Source organism: Pogoniulus pusillus, chromosome 3 (genome assembly GCF_015220805.1).
Source record: "Pogoniulus pusillus isolate bPogPus1 chromosome 3, bPogPus1.pri, whole genome shotgun sequence".
Classification (NCBI taxonomy): domain Eukaryota; kingdom Metazoa; phylum Chordata; class Aves; order Piciformes; family Lybiidae; genus Pogoniulus; species Pogoniulus pusillus.
In genome coordinates this window covers 49,064,524-49,077,358 of record NC_087266.1, presented here as the reverse complement: position 1 = coordinate 49,077,358, position 12,835 = coordinate 49,064,524, and the positions used below count along the sequence as shown (strand labels likewise).

General features: G+C 40.3%; 1 protein-coding gene across 5 annotated transcripts in view; it reads right to left on the bottom strand.

The window, feature by feature from the left end:
* FNDC3A (fibronectin type III domain containing 3A) overlaps positions 1-12,835 on the bottom strand; it is a 105,306-nt gene that overhangs the window by 63,393 nt on the left and 29,078 nt on the right. The window contains exon 1 of one of the 5 annotated variants that reach the window (XM_064175826.1): positions 8,281-8,523. The exons of the other annotated variants lie outside the window; for them this stretch is intronic. Coding sequence (XP_064031896.1) covers positions 8,281-8,292 — 12 coding nt within the window. The 5' untranslated portion in view covers positions 8,293-8,523. Of the gene's footprint in view, positions 1-8,280; positions 8,524-12,835 lie in introns of those variants that run through there. 5 annotated transcript variants of the gene reach the window in all.

Genomic DNA, 12,835 nt, shown 5'->3' with positions numbered 1-12,835 from the left:
TAGCTAAGTAGAATGAAATCTATGTCCTCCTTGTGTGGATTTGTTTATATAAACAACTTCTCCACATCATAGCCAAAAATGTGCTCTGTTAAGTTGCTAAAAGAAAATAAAATTGGTCTCATTTACAGAAAAGGGAAAGAGGAAACATAAGTGCTACTCATTTCAGGAATAGCAGAGAGGGAAAAAAAAGGGTGAGGAACAGGCAGAGATCCTATGAAGTCTCCCCCCCCCCCCCCCCCCCCGGTAGAGCAACATTAAGAGTTAATAAAAAGACAGCAAGTTCTATCCTAACAGAGCTGCAACTTCAATGAGATACGATGGATATTCAGAGTTTCAAGTGTTGGCCATGTGATTCAGTACTGATTTATCCCAGTTTTGAGCACATACTTAAAAAATATATATGTTTTTTATGTGGTAATGTGCTCTGACTGGAAAAAGATGTCACCAGATGCTGTAGGCTCTTTGAGCAAAGAAAAAAAGACCAAAACAAACATTAACTGCAGCACTATTTACATTCTATTGTATGAATAATTGTCCCAGGTCACCTGAATATAAAATTCAGTAAGATTTAAGTTTCCTAATTCAATCTAAACTTAGAAACAAGAGGATTTTAGACATGAGCTTCAAATAAGACTTAGAGGTCTTCAGAAGACACTGTACTGACAGAGTTTGTTCTGAAGTGTTTGAAGGTGTGCTGGTTTGGTGAGAACTAGATCACAGGCTGTGAAAAGGAAACAGTGGTGATGGCTACTGCACTCATAGGCTTGCTGAGATGTATAAGGACAAGAACATAAATATAGATAAGAGAGTCACTCACTGAGCTTTGTGGGCTGCATTTCTCTCTCTAACCTAACCTGCAGTCTGTGTGACTAATTCATCTGCTTCCTAATCCCCCTGGCCAACCCTCCAAACTACCTTAAACATAAGGCAAGATCTAGGGTAAGGTAGAGGGGTGGGAGGAAGGTGGAAGAGTGGTTGAAAGCCCCTCCTGGGGACTCAGGTTTCTGGGAGGGCTGTTGTGTTTCTGTATTACTCCTTAACTTGCCTATTTCTGCATATACTGTAAATACCTGCTTGTCTCTTGTGCTAAGCTGCCAATATAAAGCTTCATTCAATTTCCAGAGCAGCTGAGTCCAGCCTGGGTGATTTTTCCAAAGTGTGGGGAGGCCTGTAACACCCAAACCATCACATCCTGTGTGAGGATCTTTGCTGGTTACTTCATAGCCAGTTCAAGAAAATGACAGCTCAGCACAGCAGCCATGGAGTAGCACAGTGAGGAAGTACTACACTGTTCAGCAGCAGCTGTGCCGTGACGCAGCAGGTCTGCTGATGGCATCCAACACCACTCTGGCACTCAGGATGCCATCAGATTGTCACACCTGAGAGGACATCTGACTTCCACTTAAAAGGGTGTGGGGCTTGCCGACTTAATGTAGTTCAGTGAGATACTCAGTTGCCAGGAAAAGGCAAGAAAGCCTTTTTTGTCAGTAGACTATCAGTCTACGTGATGTCTGTGTATTTATTTCACTGGCTCCCACTTCCAGCCTTGCTTCTACGTTGTGCATATTTTAAAACAGTTCCAAGACAGGCTGCATTTGTTGCCAAGTGTGTCAAAAGAGTCTGAATCAGAGCTGATTTCATTTCAGAAGTTTCAAGAACTGCTGGCTTCAAAAGTGTTGGGTAACGTGTGTCAACGTGGCCAGCACTGGTTGCTAGGTTAGCCTTACCACTGCTGAACCCCATGCAATAATCACTGCTTTGAAAAAGTAATGCTTTGGCATTTACCAATCACCTTCAGTAGATGCAATCTGAAATTCTTGTTTATTTTAATGTCAAGATTTAAAGCTATGCAGATAGATGCAGAGTGGTACCTTGCTGGTCAGAAGAAATACTACCAAAAGACAACCACTCAGAGGGATTCCCTCTTACCCAATAATATTCTGCTGCATACAATCAAAGATGCATGAAGACTCCTCTCAAGAAAAAGGTAACATGCCTCTTTCACAGCATCATGTGTTAGCATAATAAAATCCACAGGATGATTATTATTTATAGCTACTTTGTCTCATTCCAGGTGGCTTAGTTCAGACTTGCACATCTTACTCTTCAGTGTGGTGCTTCACAAACCTCAACGTCAGTACTTAGGAAAACCAAGGCCCTTTGTCTTTCACACTGAATATTCTGGACCTTGACCTCATTCCTCTTCTGGGACAAATGGTCAGGTCAGCTGAAACAGAGTGAAAAGCTTTGGAAAAAATCAGGCTTAGCCTCTTCTGCAATGCTTCAATCTTCCTGTTGCTTTACTCCCAGCATCTAAAAGCTCTGCTATCCCAAGCCCAGCATGCATCATTCTATCCAGGCTTCTGTTGTCTGGTCCTCCAAGATAACTACAATAACCTGAAAAAAATCATTAGTGGGATGTGACTGTACCTAAAGGTGCCTCCCACTGGGGCTGACTTTTCAAATTCCATCAATGAAATACTAATTAAGGACGGCACAAGCTTAAAAATCACACAAACTTACAACACTGAGGCCTTGATACAAGCTCTAAAATCCTCCAGACACTTTTAAAGTATAAACAACTATAACAGAAGCTAATGAAATTCAGAATTTTTCAATGCTAACACAACTTGAACTCAGCCTATTTTTGTCTCAAGTTCAAACCATGTTAAAGTATTGCTATTAAGAATTGGGAGTATTAGGTCAACAACTACCTTTGCATCATTTCCACCTGGACTATAAATGGTTTCCTTTTAAACAGTTATTTAATGATGAGCCACATAGCTTCAGTACAGTTCCTGATGAAAAACAGTACAGAATCTCTTTCCAGAATAGCATACAGAGGACAATACTTATGCTAAACCCAGCTCTTGCATACCTAAAATGGCCAGCCCAACAGCTACAGGTTTGAAGTACTTTCAGTGACAAAAGCTGTTGGAGTTTTCACAGAGAAATGGCATACTTTTCAATGGTATTGAATTTATTCTTCAAAGGCTATTTTAGAAGATAAATCCATATGACATGCACAAAATACTAAGTTTTACAGTAGTTCAATTACAGAAGCATGGCTTCTTCTCAGCACAGTATTAAAAGCAAAATTCATCCTACAATCACAGAATGGCTTTGCAAAAAAGGAATAGCTTCCCTTCTTAGCATGGAAGAGTTCCTTTTTTTTCCTGATTTAAAACCACTTCACTGCTCATCCACTCTCAGTTCAAGACATGTATTCAGACTGGCGAAGATCAGCTTCCTAACAAAGCTGAAACATGCCACCTATTAGAAAACTCAGGGTTTTAAAAGCTCAGGCAGCTGCCCAGGCCAAATAAAGGCATAAGAAATGCCCTCATGGTCTGGGTTAGCAGCACAGGTCAGCAGTCCATCCAACCCAGTACTTCATCTCTACTATCCCTATCAACTGAGATGCTGTTTAAGGGTAACAAGAGTGCCAGGCTCGTTTCTGCAGTCCATGTCCCTTATTGTCACTTTGACTAAACTGAGGTCACTTACACTTTGAATTGCCTCCACAACCTCCTATGGCATCAAGTTCCTGAAGTTCACTTTTTAGCCACTTTAAAACCATCTCCTACCAGTTAACTGTTCCCTAGTTTCTGCGATATGGCATTTGTCAAGTAACAGTTCTGTGTAATTGTATCCACCTTGGCAACCTTCTCCTCGTTGTCCTCAGTCTGCAAACTGAGGGTTGCTAATTTCTCCTAGGAGAACTGCTCCATCCCCTCGACTGTGTCAGTGGCACCTACGCCCACATCTGTATCAGCGAAGTGAGCAGTGCTCAGGAACATTCCCAGCTGCTGGAACAGTCACCTACAATGGAGAGATATGCTCAGCAGCCCTGAGCACAGCATGAGCTGATGCCAAAGAGCAGTCTTCTCCCAGACAACACCAGAAGCTGATCTCGAGACCAGGCAGTCTACACACAAGAGCTTTCTCCAAGGAAAGGCAGTTTACTGAAAGAGACTTGCTGCACGACACAGTCTCAGTTTCCAGGAACATTCTTGAGCCCACTTAAATGACCAATACATAAACAGTTCCCAACAGTAGCCTGAAGAAGCATTATGCTGTTTAGCCTTTTTGAAGGCCTAGTTAAGGAAACATCTTCATTAGCTTTGAAAAAGCTGTTCTTTACCTTAAATCACAACGTGAACTGGTCTGATATAATAAATACACTCTTCAAATGTAATAGTTCTATATAAAGAATGTTATTAATTCTTTACCCACAGAATCCTTAATTAATATCAAATTTTATCATAGCTCAACAAGTGTAATTGTCATACACAGAGACATGCAACGTTAACTTGGACATGCTACTAGCAACAGATATAACCATAACTGAACAACAATTGGCACTTCAAGGTCTCATACACGACTTAGCTTTACTGCATCAGTGTGAGTAGGATGAGAAAGTATTCTGATTTATCATCTAAAGACTCTAAGGCAGTATAAACACTCAGAAAGAAGCAGTACAAACTGCTCAAGAGTGGGTGGGGTTTTTTTTTAACTTTTATTCATTAAACTCTTCACTATCTGCAAAAGAAGCTACAAGAATGTTTCTGCAGACTGAACCAGGAGGAAATGTGAATGTTTCAAGGCCATAGATTATTTCTAAATGCTGAAGAAATGCTTTGGGAAAAATGGCTTGAGTCAGAAAAAATAATCAATTGTAACATTAAGGATAGAAACAACAGAGAGGTAGAGAGGAGATCTGTGCAAGGCAGAGCTGCAGACACCCTCACCCAGAGGGCTGCTCCAAAATAAGGGAAAGCTTCAGGCAAAATGTTAGCACTTATCTGCAGAAAGGTCTAGAAGTAACTTCTATCAACAAGCAGCAGCAGCTGCAGAAGCTGAAATAAGATTCCTAGAGGTGTTTTGCTCTGCTAATACACTCCCAGCAACGTCTTTTAAAATCAGAATAGCAATGATACAAAATGTAGGTGACTCCTGTCCTATTAACCCTTCTCTTTATGGATACAGAATACTTTCATAAGCAGCCTAACATTTTGCTTGTGCCAGACAAATATGCAGGTTAAGACATTTCTTCCTTGGAGCACAGGGAGAGACAGAATGGAATTTAAAATAAAGAGATAGGTAATCCTGCTCCGAGTATGTTTGTTTGTACACTAAGGCCAAAAAGCCCATCAATGCCACTGAAACAACTAAACCCAACCCTTCATTCTGCTAAAAAGCAACACCCTTCTATAAGCATCTCTACTTGCATGTCCATTCTTCTAAAAGTAGTGATGTGTTAGCAGATGGCCAAGTTTCAAGACCATTTCAGGTAGCTGATGGGAAAAGAAAGGCAGCATTACAATTGTGGTACCACCACAAATGTGCATTTGCATAAAACAAGCAGGAAAACGTTTTCCTAGTGCTCTCAGCCACAAAAACTTAAACTACAAAGAGGCCTGCACAAGTCATGACTGTACTCCATCAGGTGGGTAGAAATCCAGTCCATGATCACAAAGCACCAATCCCAAAACTGGAGAACAGGGAAACAAGAAAAAGCTTAGGACTGGAGAACAGGGAAACAAGAAAAAGCTTAGGACTGGAGAACAGGGAAACAAGAAAAAGCTTAGGACTGGAGAACAGGGAAACAAGAAAAAGCTTAGGACTGGAGAACAGGGAAACAAGAAAAAGCTTAGGACAACTTTCCACAGCAGAAACTGTAAATACAGTTAGAAGCAGTTCAAACTACTTCTGTCCCCACGAAGGAGAAAAGAAAAAGTAAAATCTGAAATGAGCCCAATTGCTCCAAAAACTAACTGCATTAAAGGCATCTCATAGGAAGTTTGGCACATTTTTCTTATCCTGCTCACATGTGTAAAAGCAGTTCCCTGAACAAAACTCAAAGACTACAGAACATGGCCTTCCTCCCCAAAGGCACCATCATCAAATAGGTATCCAGGAGATCTGTGAGGCAAAAGAGATTCTATTTGGGAAAAAAAAACCCAAACCAAACATAAGCAAACTGTTATTGCTAATACACCATAAATACAGAGATACTATTTTAAATTCAGTGTGTAGGTTCTACAACTTTAAATTTAGTCTTAAGTTTCAAAAAACCCCAAACACCCAAAGGACAAATTATTGTGTCTAGAAGTATGTCAGATGATCTTTCTCAGAAGCACACAACAGAACACATGCAGAATTAAGCCAGTTGCTAACTTTCTCTTCTACCCTACTCCATGAAGATATGAAGATCAAATTTGAGTAAGGTTTATGGAAGAGAGTCTGGCTTATCCTTACCACGTAAGGATAGCCTTAAGTATTGTACATTTTACAGCCACAGCTCAGATAATACCACAGGAGTGACTGAAATACCATTTCTAACTCTAAGCCAGCACAAGTATCAGAAGACTCAATTCAGAGTCTTGTTTGCAAGTTTCCAAATCTTTGGCAGTGGGTAGCAAATTGTGTTGGCCAAATAAATGCCTTTCTACCTAAAAGCTTCTCTGGGTAGAATGTATTACCTACTGAATATACAATACAATTTTAAAATACTTAGTTTTCTTCATACCCATGGCTTTATTTCCAGCCAGCAAAGTCTTAGCTGAAAGAACAAAACTACCATTTTAGAGTGACTGGGATGCGAGATAAATGGTTTTGAATTCACATTAAAGAAGTACCTATAGACATCAAGCACTCTCTCCCTCCAAAATACCTTCATCTCAAACACATCCTTCAGCAGCAAAGACTATCAGCCTTCTGAAGGGGGAATAAAAAAAGATTACATTTTTTAATCCTGACTGAGGCTAAAGAAACTGAAACACATTAAATACTTTGTACCATGGGATAAGCCCATGTGAGAACTGGCACTCTGTTCTTTGCCACAAAGGCAAGGAAACTGAAGGAATCAATTGAATCTCAGTGTAAAGGGATATTGAGACTCCTTCCCTCTCCAGACATCCCCCACCTCCCAGCTGAGGGAGAGAGGAACTGAACAGGTTACTTGATCTCTTCCTCTAAAAGGAGTCAGGTATGGTTTGTGCATGTACATATTTTTCCAGAATAAGTGAAAACTGGTGCAAATTTTCCAACCACGTTAAAAGTCTCTGAATATACCCAAGAAGAACACCATTACTATTGAATAGATCATAACAACAAAACCTGCAGTCCCTCAGCAGCAAAGCCAACTTGTAGCATGGCTTATCTATTAAAAATACTGGAAAACATGAGGAAGAAAGAAAGAAAGGAAAAAGGTGGTGGTGGTGGGGAAGCTAAGACATGTTACATTAATTTTCTCTATTCCAGAAACCACATAAAAAGTGAAGAAATAAGAGTATGTTGTTATGACTGTGGTTAAAGCATACTGAAATGAAATAATGTAGTAAGAGACTGATCATGTACAAAAATAGTAAAGATAGGAGCAAACCAGTACTACTGAAAAGCAGAGTTCTGGGGTTTTTTATTGTTTTTTGTTCTGTTTTCACATTCTGAAGTGGGTTTGGGGCATGCATATGTTTTTGGGGGCTGTAGAGTGTTTTGCTTTTTACCTCCAAACAAACTTCCCAGAAACCAAGAAGGTAAAGTGGTCTATAATGCTGGACATCTGAAACCACCATTAAAACAGAATCATATCACAATCCATTTCTGTATTATGCAGAAACAATATTCTTTTCTGAGGTGCTGTACTAGGAGAAGGACAAGAGCTTCAGGGTTGAGACTGAGGGGTTTTATTTTGTTTGTGCTCTCATTAATCTGAAAACATCTATCTTTAGCATTATATGGTTATAGGTGCTGGGTTAGTAACAAGTGGTCGACAGCAAAAATCACAAACAATGGAAAGACTTCACCAAAATCACATTTCTAAATGCACCAGTATCAACACAAAAGAGAGACAGCAGTGGTTTGTCTAAAACATACTGCAACTAAAATCAGCTCAGCAGCACTGCTGAGAAGTATTTTTAGCTAGAAGAATAAAGGTAAATTCATTTTTTAACAGGAAAATACTGTAGCAAACACTCTTGGTCATTCTGACTTGGAAAAAACTGAAGCTCTTCAGAGGGTGGCAGAGCCAAGACCTCTGTAAGCTGTGCACTGTATCTTTAACAGTCTGTCTGCAATAAGATTAAACCCCAGTGTGTTTCTGGCAAAGGGTGAATACAATACAACACAACTTCCAGGCAGAGGCACATTTATGCTCTGCCATTAGGGCACATATTCAGAACAGTTACAGTTTTCTCCACTAATAGCTCCAATCAAGATGTTAATTAGTGACATGCTTTATCTTGTAACCATTGCAAAAGCCTTAACACTCGGACTTACTGTTGCTCGCATCCTTTTATTTCTCTCATTCAACTGGTGCTACCACAGTGACAAAGGATGAAGGAAGATTCAACAGTCACCACTCCGACTGCTCCGAGCTGTTCCATTCACTTAATACTGAGGTAATCTTCGGTGTTGTGTTGAGCACTGCCTCCCGTCCACCCCTACTTCTTTTAATAGGCCACTTCAACCTAAACCCCACGCCAGAGTATCTCCCTTTACCTTCCTCTATAGCTGTGCATCCACAAAGCATGTGGGAGCGGGATGCGAAAGGTAGGATCAATTAACAATATAGTCAGCAATACCTACCTCAAGCCTTCCTTCCTATCAAATTAGCCAACGTACAGTGAGCTTCCTGCTGTACACGAATGTATCATGTCACCATAGCAACTAAATCAACAAATAGCTGCTGCAGCATCTGCTTCTGGATCATCTAACGTCAGTCAACAGAAGGTTCGGGTTTAAGAGAACAAAGCTTCCAAATATATGCCATTTTGTAACTGTATTTCTAATTTAGCCTCCTGATTCCCAGACAGGATATACTAGCTTAGAATAAACCAACTTCAGACCTTAGAGCTGAATCTATGATGCAGCTCACGGCTTCGGTTTGCAAATAAGCCAGGGGAAAAAAAAAAAAGGAGGGGGGGGAGGAAGGGGGAAGGAGATAGAAAGCACTTTGCAAGAGAAAAAAAGGTACAGTACAGAAATGATCAACTGATTGTATTGCACTTTCTTAAATACTGTGCATTCAGTAGAAGTGTGTTTCCCAATCTTGCTTTGTAACTTGCACATATCTCTGCCCAACATAATACTATAGCCAGAAATAACCTTTTATTACATATTACTATTCAGGACGTTTCAGATGGCTGACAAAGATGGTTTCCCCCCATCAGTCTGCACTTAAAACCCAATCTGAAAACATAGTAGCATACAACAGTTTGGGTTGGAATGGATCTTAAAGATCATCTAGTTACAATTCTCCTAACATAGGCAGGGACACCTTCCACTAGACCAGGTTGCTCAAAGCCTCAGCCAACCTGGCCCCAAATGCCTCCCTGTGACCTCCCTCTCTGGGCACCCTGTCCCAGTGTCTCATTACCCACATTGTAAAGAATTTCTTCCTAATATCTAGTCTAAATCTACCCTCCTCAAGCATCAGTCCATTCCCCTTCATCCTATCACAACAAGCCCTTGTAAAAAGTCCATTCCTGGCTTTCTTGTGCACCCCTTAAGCTGGAAGGCTGCTTTAAGGGCTCCCCAGAGTCTTAGTTTCTCTGGGCTGAACAGCCCCAACCCTTGTAACTTGTCCCCATCGAGGAGATGCTCCAGCCCTCTGGTCATCTTTGGGGTTCTCCTCTGGACTCCTCCAATAGTTCAATGGTCTTATGCTGGGGGCACCAGAACTGAACACAGTCCTCCAGGTGGGGTGTCTCAAGAGCAGAGCAGAGTGGGAGAATCACCTCCTTTGTCCCGCGGGTCACACACCCAATAGCAGTTCCTGGCAATCTCACATCTGTGGTCTTTCATCCCAACAATACCATATCCTCATCTGTGGAAAAAAAAGCTATGTAGGGCAAAACATACATCCCTCCCTTCTGAGAAATTACTTCACATCCATGTGTATCACTCTGGTTTAAGTCCTCAGACATAGGCAGACAAGATACAGGAAAAGTGCTTTGTATCAGCTTGGTATCCGGAATGTAACACAGGAGATTACTGAACACATATTGCCCAAAGCACATATAAAAAACTACTCCAGCAGTCATGCCTTCAAGGGCAAAAAGCTAGAGTATACACACATACTTTTATATGACAGGACTCAAGCCTACAACCTACTTGCAACAAAAAATATGAATTTCCTGCTATTTTAGCTTCAAGTCTGATCCCTAATGTTTGACCAGCATCATTTTTTTAAGCAAGTAAAAGCTTTCTAGGCACAAGGCATCAGTTGTTCACATACAGTATAATTTTGTTATAGAAAACATGTACTTCTAGTTTTCCAAGTGGCTGTTTTCGCTGCCTGTGTGCCTGTGACACAAGGAAAATCATTATATCTAGGTTGGCTCCACAGTATGGTGTAGTGAACAGGGAAAACTGGATACAGACTCAACTTGATACAAACTCTGTTGTGAACTTACTGTTATTTGTGTCTTTGCTATTTTACCTGTTGCAGTGTTTTCCTATTCCTAGGGCTAGTACGACAGTATTTGTATGTCCCTAATACTACTGATCAAAGAACACTGCAAGACTTGAGTGTTGTTACTCGTTAGGAGCACAGAAATTGCCAGATGTGAATCTCACCTGTGGTTCAGCTAAGTTGATACCAGTTACAAACGTGGCACAAGTCATTTTCCCATTGATTTTCTATTCAAAATCTGCTGTTCGGATCATAATGGTCCTTATGAGGCTATGAACTACTGTTGCCCACAATCAAATCCCCTCACAGTTAGACAATGGATCAAATGGGACAACGTAAAAGGCCTGTGTAGCAGGTATTACAGATGACATAAGGTTATTTAATAGAAACAGCTGACAACAGGCATAAAAGCTGAATTCAAACTGTCTTTGGCAATTTAAAACAATTTCAGAACTTCCTGGTTGCGAAGAGTGCTACTTCCAACTAATTATTTATCTTAAAGTGATTTTTCCTAAGACTTTTCTATCTCAATCATCTTTTAGACTTTCTCTCTCCCCATTTATGTTGGCTAGTAACAACTAAAGAGTTCTGGAAACTTCAGGTTGAGCTTTATACCCTACCATACCACACTGACTCATAGCAGATGAAGTACACAACATTTGTGTGATATAAGAGAAAGTAACAGTCTTTTTTATCCTTAAATTATATTCTGCATTTAGTATGAATTACAGAAGAAAACAGGCTTCTCATCATTATATTTACAAGTTTCTTACACAGTGATCTTCGTCCAAGTAACATCATGCAATATTCTTAACAACAGAGCTCTAAAACTATTTGATTTCCCACCAAATTTGTTTAAGCAAATTCCAATTCATAGGCTTCCTGCGACTGCACAGTTCTCTACACCCCAGCATCTGCTAATAATGACTGATAATCTAAAGGGATCCAGACTCACAATCTAAAGGGATCCAGCTGCTTCCTATATGGAGATTAACATTTTTCTAACAAAGATCAGAGTAGTAATGGCCATTAACAGATCTTGGGTTCCAGGGTTAGGGAGGAAACCAATCCAGAATCAAGTAAATGACATGTAATATGTCGCAGTAACAACTTACTTGTTTGGGACTTTAAGACAACACAATCCAGACTATTTCATTTTACACACGTAGTAGTAGAATGTCCTGAAGGAAGAGAGCAGAAGAAGCTATTTTTCAGTGACATGCTTATTTTTAGAGGAGAGAGAGAGTAACTCTGCCTCATTTTTTAAAAAGCAGCTGGCAGTCAATAAAATCAGCAAATATTTCATCTCCAACCACTGCTACAAGGCACTGCCAGCACCACTGAACGCAGTAAGGTGACAGAACATCCCCAGAAGCAACTGGTAACAGGGAGGTTGCAAAGATGACTAGGCTGGTCAATGGCACTGATATTGTAGATGTACAGATTCCAATAACCTTCCTCTGCTTTATGCAGAAAGGCAGGTTGGGAAGATGGAGAATTGGTGATTTATTTTATTCTAGCAACCAAATATGTGAAAAGGCTTTTTAAGATTCTCACTGTATTGGCATGTTCCCTGCTCTATCCCCTCACCTTCATGTGAAAGGGGAACAGTGAAAAGCTATCACTGGGGGTGGGAAAGATAGATTGTATCCTTGTATTGTAAAATGATTGTTTTCTGAGAAGAACCAGTGAAAAACAAACATTAAAATCTGCATCTAATGTCACTGCTAAACGTTCAAGGCTTGTGAGTGTCCAAGTTTAACAGCATCAGCATACTCTAAGTGTGTCTGTCTCCTTGTTTATTACCAAGAAATACCTGCAATTTTGATCTACTTGTTTCCCCTTTTGTCTCTTTTGCATTCTCCATTCTCACAGCTGGGCTAAGCAGAGTTTTGCCTGTTTCATTTACAGCAAACCCAATCTGTTCCATCAGCACTGACACAGTCTGTGGTTAGCAGATAGTGCGCAGAAAATTTGCTACTTGAAATAATCCCACTATTATGTCTTTAATTCAGTAAAAAGTATAAACATAAGGGTAACAGAAGTGGGTTTTAAGAAATGGATGATACAACAGACAAATATTTGTGCTTTGAAGTTTTGAGATAATCCTTCTTTACTGGGAATTTGAAGGAAGCAGTTCTAGGGGCCATTGCTGAACTCTGGAACTTTGAGACACCTGGCTCTGGATAGTGGTTAGACACATCAAGTTCTATAAATAAAACCTGGAAGGCTTCCCTCATATTCTCATTTCATAATTATTTATTGTTTGAAGTCCACAGGGCTTCGGCTTTATAATGCTAAGCAAAACTGGAGGAGGTCCAGAGCTCATGCTGCATAGCAAGCTGGTAGTAAGGACTAAGCTTTCAGCTAATACTTAGTCCCCCTCAGTAAACACTTTCCCAGATCAAGTCCATGTAT